Source organism: Lissotriton helveticus, chromosome 1_2 (assembly GCF_964261635.1).
Source record: "Lissotriton helveticus chromosome 1_2, aLisHel1.1, whole genome shotgun sequence".
Classification (NCBI taxonomy): domain Eukaryota; kingdom Metazoa; phylum Chordata; class Amphibia; order Caudata; family Salamandridae; genus Lissotriton; species Lissotriton helveticus.
Genome location: NC_136058.1, coordinates 1,006,196 through 1,028,871, shown reverse-complemented (window position 1 = coordinate 1,028,871; position 22,676 = coordinate 1,006,196). Strand labels below are relative to the sequence as shown.

General features: G+C 46.6%; 1 protein-coding gene across 2 annotated transcripts in view; it reads right to left on the bottom strand.

Moving 5' to 3' along the window:
• FNBP1L (formin binding protein 1 like) overlaps window positions 1–22,676 on the bottom strand; it is a 688,366-nt gene that overhangs the window by 45,837 nt on the left and 619,853 nt on the right. For both annotated transcript variants that reach the window (XM_078668213.1, XM_078668214.1), the window contains exon 12: window positions 14,373–14,470. In XM_078668213.1, coding sequence (XP_078524339.1) covers window positions 14,373–14,470 — 98 coding nt within the window. The remainder of the gene's footprint in view (window positions 1–14,372; window positions 14,471–22,676) is intronic.

Here is a 22,676-nt window from a genome sequence, read left to right as displayed (position 1 = left end):
GTCGCCAAGCGTAGGCTCACCTTTACGGTATTCAGCAAACGAGCCATGCGGCGGACCAGCGTCGCCAGTCTCGGCCAGGCTGAGAGACAGGGAGCCGGCCGCCATCTTGAAAGCCCGGCGGGGCCGCGGCAATCTCCGACCCCCGTCCGGCCACAAGCGGGGTCACACAGGATACAGCCGACCACAAGCAGAGGCACCCCCAGGGCAGGAAGGCGGGCCACCAGGATAAGGAGGGTCGCCGGCTCCCCCACGCCACCGGCTCCGTTCTCCGAGTCCGGGCGGAGGGACTCAAGATGGCCGGACAGGAGAACAAAGGGGAGACGAGCCACATACACGGTCAACCCCTGTCCATGGAAGGCAGCGCCTCAACACCAGGCCGCAGGATCGCCGGTCCAGGCCCGGAGAGCCGTCACCGGTCTAATTGCACATCGGCCTCTCCGACCGAGCCCACACCTCCACCAAGGGCCGGCTACAGCGCTCCGCCCCGCCCGGGCGCCGCCGAGGAGTTTCAGGCCCGCCCGCTCCGGAGGCCCCGAAGCGAACAAGGGCGCAGCTCAGGATCCGCGGCACCTAGGAACAGACGGATCAGACGGTAAGTGCCAGCGAAATGTCTTAGTTCCATAGTCTACCAAAGAATACTTCCCGGGGCAGGAGAAGACACAGGATAGACGTTCCAGGCAGGAAAGCGAACGGAGCGGAGCTAAAACGCGGCCATCGCGGACGCGAGCTTGGCTCCTCCCCCCAATAAGTTACTTTTATGGCTAGATGATAATGAGGTTGATCACAAAAAATACAAATTACAAGAACACAGCAGCTACAGCTCTAGATAAAAATGCGCCAATAGCGCTCAAAAGTGAGGGGAAAAAAAGACAACATGGTTCTCTAAGATTCTCAATGAAAAGATGAAATACAGTGAAAAGATTGTAAAGAATATTCTGACTAAGACAGACATATCCCTAGTTTGAACTTTCCACTCAGGCTAAATAAGAATTCAATTGTAAATCTAACATCGGGTGCTAATAGTATGTACACCCGATTTTAGATTCAGGGTTGAGTGAAATTTGTGCAACACAGTATTTTCTCCCCCACAATAATCCTTCCAAAGACTACTGGAGAAATTTGGATGGGACAGATCTGTAGCGTGTAATGTAATGTGGCATACACACACAACTTAATGTTATTTCCCCCTCCCCCTCCCACCACTTAGAAACTCGAAATGGAGTGCAAAAACTATCTGCAACCACAAACACTTTTTTCTCCCCCTGCAGGTTTTGCAACTGCAAAAATTGCAGGACTCGTGTTGTAACAATAGGACCCTTTACAATGCGGTTTTAGACTCTTAGCGCCTGCCATTGAGAACATTCAAATGACAAATGTCAGAACCCTGTTCAGAGAGCCACAGGAGCTACTGGGCCCAACTGTGGAGGTTGAGGCCATTTACTCCTGATGTCCCGGGGCCTTGCATACTATGGATCCTGAGCAAATGGACAAAGTACTCCTTTAGCACTTGACTCTCAGTGGGAGCACAGGTCGAGCAGTCGAAGTCATTTTGGGAGGGTGGTTAGGGCTAGGAGATAGACACAGGGGGGTAGATACAGATTCACAACTGAAAATATTTTCAGCAGCAATAGATAATTGTCCAGTCAAATACTTTCTTTTATGATAAAAGGAGTATTTATAAACCACCACAAAGTAAAATACAGCATACACAAACATGCCCTCTAAAGTCAGGGCTCTAGTTTTTAGTAGGCCAAGAATCCCACTCCCTTCTCACTAGTGGTAGTGGTTATTCCCCATTCATTATAGGTGGCATTCAAGTTGGGCCCCACTAGTAGCCAGAGTCTCAGGCGTCCCTCTTCTGCTTTGTTAGAAAAGTCAAAGTGTTCCAGCGCTAAAGTGCTATCTGACAGACAAGTTGCCACAGGGCCTTCTGGCCTTTCGCTTAGCCTTACCCACACGAGCAGGGATCGTCCGACCAGAGTCTCCGGGTTAGTCTCTTTTAGAGGCGGTGCAACAGCTGATTTAGGTAAGTAGCAAATACGCAGCTCTGCAGTGGTCACGGGTAGGTGTCCTCAGCTTCCTCTGATGTGACATTTGGTCCTCCCCGCAGGTGGGGGGTGATGGTGGGAGATTTTGACAGCTTCTGATACTCAGTCGAGGCTCTGACCCGCTCAGGTCACCAACGTGGCCTCTCCTTGCAACAATGGCATCCACCAGGCTACGATCCTTTTCTTTCTCCGGTCTCTTTCTCCCTCTGGCATATGGGGCTACCACACTTGGCAACAGCTCTAGCGGCACAGCACTTGGACGATGGCCCAATCGCCAGAGCAGCAGGTTCCTCTTCACGGTGACCTATCTGACATATGGGATCATCAACTTACACACCGCACACTGGCGACAGTCTGATGTCAAGGCACACTTCACAGCGTACCCCTCCGGCAGACTGGGTCACTGGCTCACACACCGCATAAGGGCAGCGGCCCAATCAGCATGGCAAACTTCACAGCGGCCTCCTCTGGCATACAGGGTGATCGACTTGAACCTGCCCAAGGGCAATGACCCAATCAGCCTTCCTCAAACCTTGCTTAAGGGATCCCTCTCTAAACCTCCAGAACTCTTCTGCCCAGGGCTCACTGATCTTAGCAAGCAGGCATGCACTGGTGCTCCAGGGGCAGGGATCTTGGATGTCTTTCCAATGACTACTGGAGGAATGTGCATGGGACAAATCTGAAGTGGGGGAAATGTGCGTAACAAGTACAACTTAATGATATTTCCCTCAAGCACTGAAATTGGCAGGCCTTGGCCTCTAGCTTTGGTCACGCGCTGAATCTTGTACAGTTTCCCCTCCGTGCAAAGCCAGTTTGGCTGCTTTACAGTTGACAACTTGGGTGGGTGGGGGGGGGGGGGTGAGGGCTTTATCTCCCCCTCTTATAGTCCATTTCCAGACACTAAACTTGATTTAGGGTTTGATCTTTGAAGTTAGTAATGGAAGTCTGCTTTCTTTTCAAATACCCATTCCTCTGCCCTGCTCTTCCCTCCCGGTCACAGCAGGAGCAACTTACAATCTGATAGCCACATAACACAGGCCTTCGGAGTGATGCAAGTTCACACTCAGATGTCAGCCACAGTGATATGTGTATCAAAAGGTTAACCCAGGGCCTCAGCCCTTCTCTTTAAGTCTCTGATCAGCCCCAAGCCCCTTTCCAGGGTCCTCACTCTAAATCAAAGAGCATTATTTGAAGTATTCTGGACAGCCTGGCTCTCCTCCCTCCAGTGTGAGTCCTATCCACTCACAGAAATGCAGCAGACCTATGTCCTGGCGAACATGCATAATCCGTGTTTGCCTATGATAACAAAAATAAGCATCAGGGATCCAGGCATTATTGCAGGTGCTGGACTCAGGGCAGGGGTACACAGCGTAACCATGTGAGGGAGTTTTCCTCCCCAACCAAAAACATTTCTAAATCACTAGTGGTCAAAAGTTTTCTTCTAGCGTATTCTTCAGTTTTTGCTTGATACCTTTGTGTTTAAAATAAGTATAACGTACAATAAGGCTAGACAACATCAATCACATCTGGAAAATGTATAAAAACTTGGAGGCCTGTTGGTTTAAGAGAAAGGGTGCACGGGTGCACTGCATCGGTTCCGATTGGCACAACAGCGGCAGTGCGTCAGCGTGGAGAGTTACAGCACAGAAAGCCTCACTTCCAAGGGCCTAGGACTGGGTTGGCACCACTTGGCAGGGACTCACAGATGGCAGAGTCCAGGTCCTGTTGAAGGGCTGCAAGAAGTCTTTAATGACCTTGAGACTTCAGAACAGGGAGCAAGTCAGCAAGCCCCCCTTGGAGTCACTCTGGGTTCAAGTGAGATGGATCCAGTCCTTTTCCTCAGCAGGGCAGATGGTAGAAAGCAACTGGCAACAGGCAGCACATCAGAAAAATAAATGAAAGTGGGATCAAACAGGTAGACGAAAATAGGAACAGCTCAGACTGATAGTTCAGAACTGATTAAATGGAAGTAAGCAGCAACAAGGTCTAACAAGATTAAAAGGCATATGACAGAGAAAAAAATGTATAAAAGAGATAAAACATATTTAGAGGATTTAGACTATGCTGAATAAAGAAATTAAATGTTTGTCAAGGTTAAAAATGTGCCCTTTTTCAAAATAGCGTATGGCGTTGAATAGGATCTGCAGTGTAATTGTGACTTGCATGCATTAGTTGGATGTGTAACAACTCACTGAAAGAAAGTGGTTCTGCTAGGTATTCTTTAAGTGCTAGGGCCTGACGATAATGGCAGGCCTGACATGCCTTCTTAGTTTCTATCAGACGTTTGCAAGATTGGTGGTCCTCAAACATAAAAGAGGAGAACAAGCATGTGTATACCACTTGTGAAGGCTAAGCTGGCGTGAGTGGTGGGCAGGAAGAGCAACTGAGTAGATTTAGTTGCTCTGACTGGAAAATGAACTATATGAGTTGAGGTAATATCTGGAGAATGTGTGAAAGCTTTGAAAGCATATAAATCACTTCAGTGATGACTCAGGTCAGGATATGTAATGCGTTCAAGCCGTGTCAAAGCTAGTAAGCGAGAGACTATTTAAGGCAGCAAATAGGAGGCGCTATATTGTGTGCAATATTGTTCGAAATGGGGGCTCTAGTTGGCAGAGGTATACACATTGTCCAAGTAGGGAACATCGCTTTAGTCAGGGTAAGCTAGATACACAATAAAAGATAACCTGTGCTCATCCTCGGGTGCACTGCATCAGTTCCGATTGCACAACGGCGGCAATGCTTCCGCGACGAGTGTTCCAGCACAGAAAGCCTCACTTCCAAGTGCCTAGGACTGGGTTGGCACCACTTGACAGCGCCTAACAGATGGCAGAGTCCAGGTCCCGTTGAAGGGCTGCAGGAAGTCTTTAATGTCCTTGAGACTTCAGAACAGGGGGCAAGTCAGCAAGCCCTTGGAGTCACTCTGGGTTCAAATGAGATGGACCCAGTTCTTTTCCTCAGCAGGGCAGATGGTAGAAAACAGGCAGCACATCCAGCAGAAAAGCAGTTCTTCCAGAGGAGCAGTCCAACAGAGTGGCAGTCCGTGTAGCAGCAAAGCAGTCCTCCTTCCTGGCAGAGTTCTTCACAGGTCCAGTAATGTACTGTCTTGGTAGGGTCCTGTGTTGGTGAATGTCTAGAGAACGCCCAAAGTGTAGCTGTCACCCACCCCAGATGTGCATTGGAGACAGGTTGTAGGCACACAGAGCAGAGAAACGCCCACTTTCTAAAAGTGGCATTTCAAAAATAGTAATATTTAACCCAACTTTAACAGTAAAGATGATTTATCAATACCATTCCCAAGATGTAAAACATGATGGAGCTACTCCATTCTAAACAGGCATTGCAGCTTAAAAGTGTATTAAGGAGGAGGGCTCATAGTAGTGAAAATGTATTTGGGTGTTTGTCACTACTGGGACATCCAAAAATTAAGAGTACATGTCCTACCTTTAACTTACACAGAACCCTGCCCTACGGGCTACCTAGGGTCTACCTTAGGGGTGAATTGTGTGTAATAAAGGAGAGTGTAAGGCTTAGCAAGTAGTTTTAATTGGCACGTCAAAGTGGCAGCAAACTGCACACACAGGCCCTGCAATGGCAGGCCTGAGACAGATTTGAAAGGTTATGTTGTGTGGATGGCACAATCATTGCTGTAGGCCCACTAGTAGCATGTAGGTTACAGGCCATAGGTATATGGTATACCACTTTATGAAGAACTTCAAAGTAAACTAAATATGTTAATTGTGCACACACCAATGTTACTATGTTTAGGGGAGAAGCACATGCACTTTAGCAATGGTCAGAAGTGGTAAAGCATTCAGAGTGCTAAAGACAACAAAAAGAATTCAGATAAAAGAGGAGGAGGAGGCAAAAGGTTTAGGGTGACCCTTCAGAGTAGGTAATTTTCTGACCAATGTGCATCAGTAAAAGAGTTTGGCGAGGACAACAGTAGGCCAGACAAACAGGGGTCCCCATGATGAAATGGTTTATTAGTCCTTCATAGAGGAAAGGGCTCTCTCAAGTTTGTTAATTTGAAAAGGCAACCCTTAGTGAAAAAGTCCAGGAGGGTTCAAGGTCCTCTCCAACATTAATAATCTTAGCATGTTGGGATGGGACTAGTGCCTGGCAAATAGTAGGTGGAAGGGAGCTTGACTCCAAGAAAATTGTATACAACCAGTCTAAAGGTGGAAGCAGCCGGGCAGTCAAGGTGGCCTAGAATTCAACGGGTAGTCTGTCTAGTCAGGGAGTTTTATTCCGGGAAAGTTCATTTATTGTGGTGCGGATTTCGTCCTGTGTCAAGGGAGCCTTGAGTTCTGATAGACAGGGGCCAGGGACTCCGGACAGTCATAGACCATCCAAGAAGGTGACAATGGTAGTAGTGAACGGAGGGGGCTGAAGTCCATAGAGTTGGACATAGTACTCCCTAAATTCCGTGTTAATATCTGTGTGTTGTGTGTCTTGCCCCCGCGGGGGAATGAACTGAGAGGATGGTAGTGAAGGGCAAAGGTGGACGAATCATACATGTCAGAAGCACTCCTGCCTTGTCGCCTCTGCGTGTATTTTGTGTGTGTATGTATGGTAGTGATGACCCATAGGCGCTTCAAATGTTCTGCATGCTGGAAGCAACATTCTTTTAGGTCAGCTGCGCGAGGAATATCATGGGCCGCTTCGCGTTCCAACACTCACAGTCATGTTTTAGAATGTTTGATGACACGTAAGACTGTGTGTTGTACTCCCGACGTTGTGGCTATGGACCCTCATGTAGTTTCCTTAACACCTTCCATGCTCATGACGAGCTCAGCTCGTCATGCAGTACACTGATTGTGTGCTCATGACTAGCTGAGCTCGTCATGAACAATGGGATTCATCGATGATCAGCATGGGGGATGAATCTCTGTAGCATTGAAGGTGTTAAATGTTTCCCACTCTATCAAGGGGGAGGAGGCAGTGTCGGTGTTTTCATCAAAGTAACTGGTGATAACTGTACCTGCATGTCTGCAAATACTATGTCATCCAGTTGCAGGGGGCTTTAAGAGCCATGTAGGGACTGGGGTATGGACCCGGCCCCAAGCCAGAGTGAGCTCCAGGTGGCCATGGTCCGAGAGGATCTTGCCTAGGAAGGCGAAGTCCGTGACGTGGGGCAAAAAATACGGTCAAGTCAAGAGTGTACTTTATGCAGTGGAGAATAGAATGAGTATTCTCTTAGTCCCACATCAAAATCCCTCCATGCATCAGATAGGGACCACCCCAATGCCCAGTCTCTCAATGCCCTGGCCTGTTTAAATAGTGGGGCACTTGGGGGGTGGGAGTGATCTAGGTGTGTGCCCATGACCGCATTAAAGTCGCCTCCAACCAGCCAAGGAAAGTGGCTCCAGTCCGTCAGTACGGAGGAGCGATGAGAGAAGACGACATTCAGTTCCGTGTTCGGTGCGTTGACACTGCCCAGCACCACCGGTCTTCCATCCAGATTTCCATATATAAACATGTAGCAGCCATTTATATATAATTTAGTCACCATAGCCTCAAACGGCATACCTGCCCGCATCCAGACCACCACTCCCCGGGAATAAGCGGAGAAAGCAGTGGTGAACAGCTGCCCTCTCCCTTTCGTGCACAGTTTTTAGGGATTCAGGAGAGGAGAGTCTCTTGCAAAGAAACAATATGATCTCTGCGGCGGTCTAGTTGGGATCGGACACAGTGAAGCTTGTGAGCCAAGCCCACGCCAGACAATCCATGTTAGAATTTTAAAGTTATTTGAAATTGTCAACTTGTACAGCACTAGCAAATAATTTGAGTATCATAATCCCCCTTGAACCCCCAATCTTCGGCTGCCCCTCAAAACTTGGATATACACAGGACATGACAGAAGTTGAACCACCAACAAGTAAATCCCAATACACGGCCCCCTGACAAACTTTCGTTCGACCGGAAAAGCAACCATAACACAACAAAGCATAAACTGTAGTGACCGCCCTGGTGGTCGGCCAGTCAAGCCAGAGGTAATAAACACAGTATGTCTACATTAGAGTAAACCATAAGGCACTCACTCTCACTACCTACTGGAGCGCCACAGGAATGAGAACAAAGGAAAGATAAGACAACCAAATAATGAAACGAATACACAATACATGTGTCCGGAGTAGCAGGACAGCCCCATTTGCCAGCTGGGCCCTCATTAGAGTGTCGGGCCCGGACTCCAACCAGTCCCACACGGACTCAGGGATATCGAAAAACATTCAATAACAACTGATTAAGCATCTTTCAAGCAACTATGGTAAAACTCCATACTTGGTACAGGCGAGTCGGAAAAACTGAAGTTTTGATCGTAAAATTATCACTTTTACAAAGCACCTGGTGCCATTTATTTATTTATAAAGTTTTATAAAGCGCGAACCAGATCCCGAAGGATATCAGAGCGCTTTACAAACGGGTGGAAGGAAGGTCAAAATCTAATTAGGCGCTGTACAGTTTACACCCCAGGTCAGCTGTTACGTCTCGCCTAGCGACGCAGCGCATGCGTTGCTCACCTTGGAGAGACCTATTGTTGTTGGTTTGGTGGATGAAGGGGGACAGGATATGTGCACGCCTTCAAGACAGGACATGTGCATGCGTACGTCTGTAACAGCTTAGCTGAAGACACAACAGATGTGCGTGTACGAGTTAAACAAGATGTGCACGCGGATGGCTCTGCTCGGATGCTCCCTCACTCCGCAGGCAGGACAAAACATATGCATGCGCTCTGCTCCCTCTCTCCGCACACAGGACAAAACATATGCATGCGCTCTACTACCACTCTCGGTGTGATTGTCATCATGGTTTCCCGGCAGTACTCCTACAATCCTCTGCCAAAATGTCGGAAATTGACTCCTGGGTGACTTTTCTTCAGAATCAACCTTATATCTGTCGCAACCAGGTCAGCAGAGCCGCCGTTGTAGAGCCAGAGAACAAGGTCAGCAGAGCTGTTGTAGAGCCAGAGAACCAGGTCAGCAGAGCTGCTTTAGAGCCAGAGAACCAGGTCAGCAGAGCTGCTTTAGAGCCGGAGAACCAGGACAGCAGAGCTGCTTTAGAGCAAGAGAACCAGGTCAGCAGAGCTGCTTTAGAGCAAGAGAACCAGGTCAGCAGTGCTGCTTTAGAGCCGGAGAACCAGGTCAGCAGTGCTGCTTTAGAGCCGGAGAACCAGGTCAGCACAGCTGCTCTAGAGTCAGAGAACCAGGTCAGCAGAGCTGCCGTAGAGCCAGAGAAACCAGGTCAACAGAGCTGCTTTAGAGCCAGAGAACCAGGTCAGCAGAGCTGCTTTAGAGCCAGAGAACCAGGTCAGCAGACGTGCTATAAAGGCAGAGAACCAGATCCGCAGAGCTCCTGTAGAGCCAGGGAAACCAGGTCAGCAGAGCTGCTGTAGAGCCAGAGAAACCAGGTCAGCAGAGCTGCTTTAGAGCCAGAGAAACCAGGTCAGCAGAGCTGCTGTAGAGCCAGAGAAACCAGGTCAGCAGAGCTGCTTTAGCGCCAGAGAACCAGGTCAGCAAAGCTGCTTTAGAGCCGTAGAACCAGGTCAGCAGATCTGCTTTAGAGCCAGAGAACCAGGTCAGCAAAGCTGCTTTAGAGCCAGAGAAACAGGACATTGGGGCTAATTTATTTTCCCACTCAAAAAGTGAAGCACCGGCGGTGCAAGGGACTTATAAAATAAGCCTCATTGTGCCCATTCGAACGCAATGAAATAGTTACGTAACCTTCACACCACGGAAAAGGTGAAATAAAGAACCAGTTTCTAAAGTTATTGCTCTTTCCACAGTTACTGGTAACTCAAGTCTCCTGCCTGAAGTCTACAACAATTATTGTAATTTAAAACTTCAGGTGTCAAAATTCAACGTTGTGTGAGCTATTAGCCTTACACTGGCTGAACAGCTGCCTCCTACCATAGGACTGTTACGAGTGTCTACAAATCTAAGATTGTATTTTGGGAAGTAGATGATGCACCTCATGCCTGCAACATAAAACAAGCATTTGCAATGCAATAGGGCTGGCATTACTAATGGTTTGAGCTATTGGCGTTGCAAAGGATAATGTTTGTTTTTGTTAAAAAATATTCCAGAAGTAGCATAGGAATGAAATTAAATCCACGTATACCACCAGTACCACCACCACCAGTACCAATACCACCACCACTACAACCACCACAAGTACCATAACCACCACTACAAATATTACTATTACTACTCTGTGGTGATAATAATAATAGTGGTAGTTATGGTGCTGATGGAAAATTACTATTATAAATTACAATACTGGTCACTTTTTCAAATGGCATTGCCATTTACAATACCAATAGCTCTAAAACTCGCAGTTGCGAGACCTATTGCATTGTAAATGCTTGTTTTTAATCATGTTTCCAAAGTGAGCACTGAAGGCAATGTTGCCTCGGCAAGGTTCTGTCTAATCACTAGAATCCTGAATGTCTTCCAAAGAATGTCTCTTCTCATCAATAAAGAAAATGTATTACACTTCTAGGAAATTTGGTTGATACAGAAACTGCGTAAACGTTTTTGCAGTATGAACCCAAACCACCAGCTTGAAAGACGTTTGTGCCAACATTACCCAAACTTAAGACAAACACAGATTGTACAGAGCACAAACAAAGAAGCGGAAAACTGTTCACAGGTGTGTACCTTCAGTGGGGTTGTCCTCAGTAAGGTTCAGTAGAATTGTGCTATAGATATTCCATTCCATTTATTGGTCTTCATTTAGCAGTAAAACAATTACCAGTTTTCAAAGAGTTAATCTTTCATTCAAACAGTTCGAAGGGTTCAGTTTCACTGAGATAATCTGCAGACATCATGACATTTGCTTTCACTAAAACTATTTGGGGAACTGAACTTTATTACGTGGTGCCGACGAAATGCTGAAGAACCATTCAAATTGTAAAATACCCAAGTACCAGCAAAACAGGACATTTCAAAGTGTGAAGGGGTTTTACCGAAGGTTCACAGATGTGAAACTTGCTCTGCTTTTTTTTTTTTTTTTTTTAAATCGCAATGAAAACCAGTATTTGTCTTTGATGCTTGTGGAATTCACAGCAATGCTTGCGGCTTCCGTAAGCAGTGGTCTGCACTGAGGGATTGCTCCCTTGTTGCAGCAGGTACCTGGACATGTTAACACTAGAGCTGATCTGCAGCACTGTTTGTGACCAAACTCACCCTGTAAAAACGTTAACGAAACTGGTATTGCAGAATGCATTGCAGAAGATGTATTAACTTTCCATAAAAATGGCTCAAATGGATTCAAAAATATAACGGAGTCAAAGAAATATATATATGGAATCAGTTCTGAAAGTCGCTCATCTGCTTTAAAGGGGTAAAACGAGTTCCACTAAATTACGTAATCACACCTGCAACCCACACCACTGTAAAGCAACAAAAAATATACAAAATCAAGTAATATATAAATTACAAAAACAAGTTACTAGTATTAGGAAGGAGTTCAGCTAAGATCACATCCTTGACAGTAAATGTCCCAATGAATGGTTGAAACGTGGCTTAGAACAGTGCCACAATTTTATTTGAAAACATTGTAAAAGAAAGAAAAGAAGAGAGCTACTACAAATTCTGTGACCTTTCACCCTTAGAGAAAACCTTCCAAACCTAAGGTAGCTGTGTAAACACAATGCTACTAACTATTACCAGTTCTGGACGTCTGAAGCTGCCTTTAGATGGTGTATTGAACTTTTTAGGTCGAGCATTCGAGACCTCTTGTATATATTTTAGTATATACTCATATACTTTATTATATACTTATACATGTATGTACTTTGTGGGCTCTCGAGATCAGCCCTAGAACTTGTCTACCTCCGCTTCGGGACTTTTTTTCCTGTTCAACTGCCTCTATTTAACTGTCGTGATAGAAAACAACCAGTAGAGGTGAGTAAAATACCAGAATTGCTTTCTGCTGAGGGACTTTCTTTATTTTTTCTGGCAACTGCCTCTATTTAATTTTCTTGAAAGAAAACGACCAGCAGAGGTCAGTAAAATACCAGATTAACTTTAGCATTTTCTAGATTCCAGTCCATAGAAATTGTCTTCCATGAGCACCCGTAGACAGATTTTTTTCAAATCTTGTATTTTCTGGGATATGATCACCGAAGGCCCTGATTTTATATTAAAACTGTACCATTTCCTGATGAAAGGCAATATTTCTGTCCATGTGTTCCCATACCTGGCAGTTTGGTGATTACTTTCCCTCCCTGTTAAAGAACAGTACATGTTTCAGCACCCAGGCTAATATGCTGCATAGCTAAATGCATATAAGGTCCCAAAGGTGAGACATTGAATTGCAAATGCTTCTTTCCTTAAATGCTGTGACAGAGCAGAGGTATGTTTATGGTAGTGCCCTTTCATTCTGAAACCCCATAGCCATATCCTCAATATAAGAGTAGATGGGGTGGGTGTAATATGGGAAGCTTGAAGAAACACCCCTCAGTAATCCATGATGGTTTTAACAGGAACTTTATGCCAGCAATGAACCCACGGCTGCTTCCCTGCACCGCAGCACGACTAGTGACTGCAGAGAGCTTACATTCTAGAACACCCCCTCAATGCATCATTACCATATTTCATTCCATAATATATGAAACCTACTACCATACTACAGTGGAGTCGGGAAGGAAGAGCGTAGGGAGATGCCAGACCTCATTCCAAATTGGAGGTGATGGGTGAGTGCAATAGTAATAGGTTTTGTTTCAGACTGCTTGAAACTTCTTTAGCTGTACATGCACACCACTCCCAAATCATCAGGCAAAAATGTTAGTATTTCAAATAAAAAAACACTCCGGAGGGTGAACAGGCACATGTAAACAATTAGTTTGATAATATTCTGGCATCCAGAATTGACGGGGTGACGCCCTTCCTGCTATTGCAGGATACTAATTGTGCCAGTCAGGTATGACTGACTACTACCGACTTAAAATACATCAACGGATAGTTCCTATGGAATGCAGATTTAGTGCCATGAGAGGATTGAGACGAAGTCGTTGCTATATTTGAAAGCGACATGCCCAGCCGGGCAGAGGTCTTGATATTTACTTTTCAGTCAATGTAAAACATGAATAACACACAATATACAAGACAGGGCACAAGCCTGTACCCAGTCAATCACGCAAGAAATATCAGGACAGGGAACAATTAAATGGAACAAACAAAAGAGCTTAACGTTCTGTAAACTTGTTAATCGCACAGTTTTGATTATAAAACAGAACAATATTGACACCTTCACACTTTTAAAGGGCAAATAAATCAGTCTAAACACAAATATTTTCTATTGAGAGTGAAGCACGCTGGCAACTCGCTGCAGCAGAATCTAATGTTCTGCCGCCACATCCCCAGGGGTGCCACCACAAGCCTGGCAGACAGTCCACATTGTGCATCGGTTGACATAAGATCTTCTACACAGCCCATAGACAAGGCGTCCCCTTTCATCGTTAGCACTTTTTGGTGTATCATGTTCATCTATGCTATCGCCTGTCACTGCTGTAATGTATTATTGATAGACAGCTATGCAAGTAAAAGCCTGCCTTGTGTGATGAAGCAAAACTCCCAACAGAGGATGAACTTTCCCAATCCTTGCGAAAGCTCTCTGTTGGATAAACCGCATCACAAGGAGAAGGCTCTCCTTTGGAAAAACTGCATCTCAAGGAAAGGGCTCTACGTTGGATAAACTGCATCAGAGGAGAGGTGATGATGCTTCGTTTGTAAGCAGACTATCACTCCTAGTCAAGTCTGGAGTTAAGCTGTAAGAAAAGGCTGAAAATACAAACTGACCAGTGGGGGCTCCTCCGCTATGGCGGAGGAGCGTCACCCCCACTGCTTTCGAGCAGTGGCAAGGAAAGGAAATATAAAATGATAAAACTTTAAGTTATTTCATTTTAGGTTTCCTTTGTGGACGGGTGGGTGGACGGGGCTGCTCTGCTCATGGAGCAGGCCAGGGGAGGAGTGGTTTGCTCACTCCTAAGTGCACAATAACTGTTTGGTTGGCCCTCTCGCGCCGCCCAAACCAGTCATGCGCACTTTCCCCATTCTCCACGCAGGCAGCATTACAGCCTGCGTGGAGAACAAGTTCTGGCCCCCATTCCCTGGTTGAGCATCAAACCAAGACGCTCAAAACCAATCACAACACTGCAATGCAGCGTTGTGATTGGTAAACACCCAGGCTCCCCTGACCAATCACATTTGTACCTTTGAGAATTTCAACATTTAAAAATCTCATGATACCAAATACAGGTGAAGAGCAGCCATGGAACACATCAATATGGAATGAACTCTGGATGAAAAAAGTAATAACCTCTCTCGTCCCTGTGCAACAAGGTGGTTTACATCACTGCTGAGCCTTCGGTCTCCTCTGCTGTTCCCCGTCTTTCCTTCAACTTCAGACAGCCAGCCCTGAAAAACAAGAGACACCCTGATTTAGTACACCTGGTGGGCATTGGATTGAGAATATGTTCATCTGTTTAGTGCACTGCGATTGCAACTTCGGCTGAGAGCATGCACAACAAATGTGTGAGAGTACATACATTTCAATAAATTTTGCTTCCTTAGTTTTAAAGTGCAAATCCTAATTTTAAAGGCGAACTGTCTTTTTTAGCACTGGATGACACCTTTGATTGACTTTTTTATGACATACGGCAGCTACAAAAGGCCAAGTAGAAAGACTGGTAGCTATGCATTCTACCACGCACGTGTCCACATGCACTAAATGTTTTTATATATGTTGACCAGGAAGTGATGGCTACGTGTTCAGTTTCCATCAATTCTTCCTACAGGAAGAGTGGACAGGTTTCTGAGGCTCAGACAAATAGCAACCTTCATAATGTGGCCTACCTAGAGATAGCAGAGATTCAGGCAACTGTGTCCAAGGAGGGGGGAGTGGGTCCGGGGACGTTTGGACCCTGGAATGTGATGAGTGGGTTGAGGGCACAGAGTATCGGACCCTGAGGTTGTAGGAGTGAGGGGAGAGTCCTCAAAGGTTTAGGGCCCTGATGTGAGAGGAGTGAGAGGAGGGCTTAGCGATATATAGGGCCCTGGTATTCGATGAGTGAGGGGAGGTCTCAGAGAAATATGGTCCTGGTGTTCGATGAGTGAGAGGCTTTGATATTGAATGGACAGGAGTCATCTGAGGTGCAAGAGTTGTGCTTGAGTCATGGCTTCCAGAAATGGAGACCACGTGCTACAGAATCAATGTTTAGGGAGTGGGGAACAACTAGTCTCTGAGGCAGAATCTGAATGAGGACGGGGATCTACTTCCAGGTAGACGGACAATCGCTGCGGGCTATGGTATTTGGTTTCATGGTCCGTATTTACCCTGCTGGTAGGTAGACAAACAGGACAGTCTCGCTTGCCAGGAGGTTGCAGCACTAGGCCTTTCAAGCAAAGGTGTAAGGTCAGCAGGTGTTTATGGTACACAATGTTGTGGGGAAAATCCGTGATCCCTGGGTTGCCAGCACTCAGAGGGCCCAGGAATGTGAAGATACGTCAGCCCCCAAAGTGTAGTCTTCCTCAGGCTTTCCCTCCTGGTACCCTGCCTGCTTCAAGTGGTGGACCTACCTAGGCCTAGCAGACAGCAGCAGCAGCAGCGCTTCTCCATTCTAGGACTAGCCCCAGGTCCACCAGCCTCCCCGGTTCTTAAGTTTGGGTTTGTTTTTGTATTGTACGTTTTAAATGATTACTGCAATTTCCAGGAATGGGTGGGCTGTGTTTCTTTGAATGTTATAGAAACAGCCCCTGGAAGGTCCACAGAAACCCCATAAATGTCAAAATTATTTCTGTATACTTCAAACAATATCCTGGTCAAATATACGTTTTTCCTTTATTAGCCATCCTACGGTTGATGGACATATGCAAATATTATGAACAGAGTTTGTGAACCATGATTAAAATCAATAAAAAGTGGGTTTAAAAAAAAAAAAGACGAGTAGATACCATCTACTGATCTTGGTAAAAAGTGGGAGAATGTCAGTTTTGCTGGGACTGAACTTCAAAAAGCGGATCTTCTTCCATCTACGAGTGGCTTCTAACACTGAAGCAAGGTCGGTTGAACTATCCAAGGAATCAGTAGACAAGGGACACATTTTCTGAGCCTCATCAGCTTAAAAATACAACTTGACTTGAAATGTCCGCAGTAAGTGAGCTCCGGTGCACAAGTTCCAGGAGTGCCAATATGACCCCAGCCAGACTCCCCATGAAAGAGGCTTTGACTGGGAGTGGAAAGGGCCAAGCTGAACAGATTGTGACCTATTTGAGAGAAAAGAGGTAATCCAGACTAATGCAGTGCCATGGTTACTGTATGTGACAAGGCGCTGTAGACATATTGGGATACAACGCAGCGATGATGTTCAATATTATTAGGACACCCCCTTCACTCTCATCTATCAATATAAGTAGATCTTCATTGATGGACGTTATCACCTACTCAGAACTTCATACAGGTTTAAATCCAGCTTGACAGCCTTGTATTATTGGTTCTGGTCAACAAAATGTTGAAGTTGTGCAGTGACGGTTTACTCTACGTGTTTAGAAATTTAAGGTAACAGGGAAAGTTGACAGCAGTTTTCAGAGCCCATTGGAACCAGGGAGGACTTTAGCAGGTTTGAACAATAACCTGGTTGAAGCAATCTGCAAAGATGACTGTTGGGAAAGATAAATTAATGATATTATGCAACTAAGGAGCGACCTGTTCCTTTACGTTTTATGACGGCACAATATGTGTCAAAACCCAGATCACATCAAACAAAAGAATATTCTGAAATGATTATTGTGAGCGATTGTTACTGATGCTGGACTGGATCAAGAGATGCGTTCTCTTCTCAATACTGGATGACACCATTAAGGAGTTCTGCTTTAACCCTGCGCGTGCCAGGGGAACATGGACCTTGGTATTCTGGCATGATTGTTAAGATGCCCTCTAGTCATTCCTGCGAGGGGACTACACAATATCTTCTAACCTTAGGAAACTTTCTTGCCATTATACTCAATGTATGTTAGTCCACAGAGCATCGGAGGAGTCAACCCCACTTTGGTTGTGAAGGACATGTTCTGACTCAGCAAAGTTCATGTCCTTCCAAAGAATGCAGATTTACTGAGCTGACAAGAAGGAAAGTGGATTTCCTGGAGGTAAATAACTCACAAACGTTTACGGGAACTGTTATGCCTGTTCCGTGCTGTACATGGATGTCACTGCTACCTGCCGTGGAGCATAAAACATAAACTGCCTTCTGCATGTGGACTTTCAGGATCCGAATCCAAGACGTGTGAATTGGACTAGACGTGATCAGAGAATGTTTTGGTGAATGATGCGTGCAAGATACATGGTTATCGATCGCTCCAAACGGGCAGTGATGTAATGTAAATTGCTTTTGTATAGCGCATAAATCACCCGTAGGTTTCAGAGCGCTTTCATTGACACCAACACAGGACAGAGAGTAAGGGGCAGAAAAGTGAGGAAAATTGCTAGAACAGCCAGGTCTTCAGATTTTTCCAGAATCTGAGGTAGTTGGATTGGACCCTGATTGATAGGGGCAGAGAGTTCCAGAAGAGAGGAGCAGATTTACTGAAGGATCTGTCGCCATTTCTCACAGTACGCACTTTAGGGAGCTTTAGGAGCTGCTTGCCCCCTGACCGGAGGGCTCTTGTGGGTAGGTGGGGTTTGAGCTTACTTTCTAGGTAAGATGGTCCTTGTCCATGAATGGTCCTATGGACTAGGCCGCACATTTTAAATTGGATCCGTTTCATAATGGGAAGCCAATGCAAGGTCTTAAGAGAGGGAGCAGATGGAGTACGGGGGGGAAGGTCTAATACCATTCTGGCTGCAGTGTTCTGCAATACCTGCAGCTTAGTCAGAAGGTTTTCATTAATTGAAGTGAAAAGGGCGATCCCATAATCGATGCGACTTATAATAAGACCTGGGACTAGGGGCATGCGGGAAGGGAGGGGAAGCCATTTGAAGATTTTCTTAAGACTGCGCATCAAGCCATAACAAGTCTGCGATGTTTTGTTGACATGTTCTGACATGGATAGTCTGTTGTCGATTATCACCCCAAGATTCCTGACTGAGGACCTGGGGGGTGGACAAGGTCCAAGAGTGGTGGGCCACCAGTCCTTGGTCCAGAATTTGTCTGCTGCTCCAAAAAGGAGAATTTCCTTTTTGCTTGCGTTTAGTTTTAAAAAGTTGTTGGTCATCCAATAATCTATCTCGACCATGCAGTTTTGAAATCTTAATTTAGTTTCAGTGGGGTCAGGGCCAATGGTAATTAACAGCTGGGTATCATCCGCGTACGATACAGTGTCGAAGCCGTGAGATTTGATAACTTTCGCCAAGGGAGATGAATCTAGGTTAAAAAGCGTTGGGCTTAATATTGAGCCCTGGGGACACCTTTGTCGTTATCCTGATAACCGGAGGAATACCTTCCGATCTGCACTTTAGAGCGCCTATCGGACAGGTAACTTCTTATCCAAAGTAGTGCTGGGCCCTCTACACCAATCTCCGCCAGCCTCCCAAGGAGAATTTGGTGCGAGATGGTGTCAAAGGCAGCGGACAAGTCGAGCAGGACCAGTATGGCAGATTGTCCTTTATCCAGAGTCATTCTGACATTGTCTACGATTTTAAGAAGGGCGGTCTCAGTACTATGATGAGCCCTGAAGCCGGATTGGGAAGGGTCCAAAAGTTTGTTATCCTCTAAAAAAGAGACTAGTTGCTTATTAATCAGAGATTCCAAAACTTTACCAAACAGAGGAAGGAGAGAAATGGGCCGATAATTTACAAGGAGTTTAGGATCGGCTGAAGTTTTTTTTTTAAGGATAGGTCTAATGGTGGCCTCCTTCCAGTGCACGGGGACCAAAGCACAAGATAAAGACAAATTAAGAGTTTCTGTAAAACTGGTGATTAGGGCGGGTGCTATTTTAGCCAGGATCTGCACCGAGGCAGGATCGTCCAGAGAACCGGATTTAATGTGTCTAAGGGTAGATTCGACTTCTGTTTCAGAAAAAGGAGTAAATACACTTAAGGCTAAGCTGGTAGGATTCGTATTAGTGATTACATCATTAGCGATGAGAGCCTGCTGATTCAAAGGGACTGGCTGAGGAAATTTTTTATGTATTGCGTCTATTTTATCATGAAAATATGTAGAAACCGCGTTGACCCAATCTTGAGATTGGGTAGGGGATGACTGACAGGCGAGAGGATTGGAGAATTCTTTCACAATTCTGTATAGCTCTTTATGTGAGTTTGCTGCCTGAGTTATTCTGGCCTCAAGATGGATTTTTTGGGCCATCGCGATTTCATTCATATATTCTCTGTGTATCTTTGTATACTGTCTGTCAGAAGGTGCTTTGGTATGCCTCCATTTCCTTTCTACTGCCCTAACATCTTGTTTGGTTTTTTGCAGATGAGGAGTAAACCATGGATTAGTTTTGGGCAGGGATTTTGAGGCCTTTACTGGCGCAATTCTATCCAGTGTCTCCATAATGACCTGTTCCAAATCGATGGCTGCAGTATTGGGATCAGTGAAGTTTGTGATCGGTGGGGGGGAGAAGTGGGTCATGAACGAATCTAAATTTATCTTGCACCATGATCTGCTTAGTACTTTTTGGTTGCTGGTCCGGGGTTTTTTAATAAGGTCGGAGATGGCAAATTTAATCACATGGTGATCCGACCATACAACGGGGAAATTTTCAACAATTTCTACCAATGGGGAGTTAGAACATAACAGGTCTAACGTATGTCCCGCGATGTGGGTGGGATCCATACTTAGCACTTTTAATCCTAAAGAGTTGATGCTTAGAAGAAGGCCATTCGTATGAGGGTCACTGGTTCGTTCAGCATGGTAATTAAAATACCCTAATAGGAGGAAATTGCCCGAGGCCAGCACGTGCGGGGCTAATACTTCCATTAATTTATTTACAAAATCCTTTTTTACCCCCGGAGGTCTGTACACAAGGGCCACCTTCCATCTGGCCTTAAGGCCGATCGTTATGGTGGCGATGCACACTTCTCCCCATTTTTCTACGTAGGAATCGTTGGCATAGAGTTTCATAAGAGATTTGTAAATAATTGTGGTACCCCCCCCCCCCTATTTTGCCTGGTCGATCTAGTCTGTGTATTTGATAATCAGATGGCACGGCGATTGAAATATCAGGCAAGGAGAAGTCGTGAAGCCATGTCTCGGTGACAAAGAGTAAATCGGGTTTATCCGTGTCAAGTATTTCCCATATTTCTAGGGCATGTTTAGAAAGGGATCGCGCATTGCAGTATAGACAGCTGAGTGTTGACATACAGGGGCCGGGCTCTGAATTCTGCTGGCTAGTATTATTCGACACCCAGGGGCGCTCATACATTTGTAAAGAAGGTTGCGGGACTGCAGGAAGTTCCCCGAGTTGGTCATAGTGCTTATTTAAGGAGTGAAGCTCCCGACTGGTGTACCCAATTCTACTCATGGTTAACCCATAAGCTTAGTAGAATAATAAAAAATAAATTAGTATATACCTGGGGCAAAAATACCAGGGTCCCTGGCGTCGGCCAGGAGCGGACAGGCGCAGACGGGCTTGCCTTTGGCGTGCCGCTGCGCTAACCCTCAGAGAGGAGGAAGCGAGTGAATCCTGGTTTTGGCTGGTGCTCCGCCCCTCCGCTCAATCGGCACTTGCCGCGGCGGACCAGGGGCACACCAAGCCAAGGATAAATGCGACGGATAACACATGATTTTTAAAAGCAGGTACAGTTTTAAGAACAAAGTGCAAAGTAGCAATATTAAAAACAATCACAGGGCGAGGTCAGCCCAACCTTCTCGTCGTACTGTTGGTAGAGAATGCTGCGCGCGTCCGCTCGGCGCTCTTGCTGATAAGCAGCAAGTGGGCGGGACCGTGGCAGAGTAGAACAATGTATGGAGCGCTAACCCTCAGAGAGGAGGAAGTGAGTGATACCTGGTTTTGGCTGGTGCTCCGCCCATCCGCTCAATCGGCACTTGCCGCGGCGGACCAGGGGCACACCAAGCCAAGGATAAATGCGACGGATAACAGATGATTTTCAAAAGCAGGTACAGTTTTGAGAACAAAGTGCAAAGTAGCAATATTAAAAACAATCACAGGGCGAGGTGAGCCCGACCTTCTCGTCGTAGTGTTGGTAGAGAATGCTCATGTGATCACACAGGACTCCATTCATGTGTCAGCATCACGTGTTTTGTAGCACAGAGGTTTTCTAAGGTTTCCAAACGTTACATTTTGCGATGTTTGCAGGTACAAGAAGGAAAGCAAGGAGTAAAGCAATATACCTTCCTCAGTACAACTATTAGAATGTAGACTTCCCTCCCCCAACTTAGGAACATCCACATTATTCTTTGAGATCTTCAGCACGAGCAGGAGGACCTGTAAGATGCTTTCCAGTGAGCTTGAAATCAAAAAATACATGAATGGGGGCGTGGCTGACGGCCGACTAAGATGGCCGCTTAGTCTTTGAGCTCCAGGGTTGACCTAACCCTTCACATCCATCCGTTCTCTTATCCGACATCTGCAGGGCTCCAACGGCTGGAGCTGACGTCCGAACTCGAGCGGCGTTGACCGGAGACACTCCGGTAAAAATCCGTGACTGCCTGCGGCTGGGATCGCCGTTTGAAGGGAAGCGGCCTGCCTGCAGGGGCCAGAGCGGGGACTGTAGTAGTGCTGACGCCCAGCGCAGGGACTGCTGTGGCGTGGTGAAGAGGGAGGCTGTAATCCGCGTATAAACCCCACACTACGGACTCTGCCCATGCCAGCTGCATCTCCGAAGGACCTCTTGCCTCCTGTCCCCCACTGGGAACCCTACGATCCGTGGTTATCCTGCCGCCTGAGATTGCCCGGTTTATCTTCCCGCCGGAGAGGAGCGGCTTTGGGGAACAGGCCGCGGCAGCCACGCGTGCAGCAGAAAAGCGCCAGTAAGTGCCGCGAATTTTATCAGCACTGCCCCCACAGGCTCCACATTGCCTTGTACCCCCACAGCTCTGGGCACACAATTGGGAGAGGTGCGGTGCTGTACTCTGTCCTCCGATTTGACCGGGGATCGGGCCCGGTGGAGTCGCGCCCCTCCCCCCACCTCTGGCGCCGAGGCCTTGATGAGTGCTGGATCGCATAACTCGACCTATTTATGAGCGGACGCCGATCAGGGACCTATTAGGGAGCGCCATAGCTGTACTGGCGAGAGACGGATCCCACTGCCTCATCGGGACCTGCTGTGCGACATCCCCGAACAGAGCCATACCTGCGCCTTCCTACAGGGGAAGGCATAAGGCCAAGCCGCCATTCTTTGCCTACGCCGGCAGTTCGCTTTACAGGGCGCTACGTCTTCCTTCATCCCCCCCCCTCTCCGGCCCTCTGGCCACTTTGAAAACAGCCCACCCGCACCTTCTGCTGAGGACGGTCTTGGGCCCCAGAAACTATCCTGTTCAGTTAAGCCATGGCGGGCAGGGGTCCCAAAAACCAGGCCACACAGCAAAAATTGAATAAATACGCATATGGCAAACGCTCTCCCACAGCGCCGGAGGGACACTCCTCACAACATAAGACACCAGATGGAGACGGACCCCCAAAAGTTACGCTCGAGGACATCATGCAAGCCCTTGCCAACGTC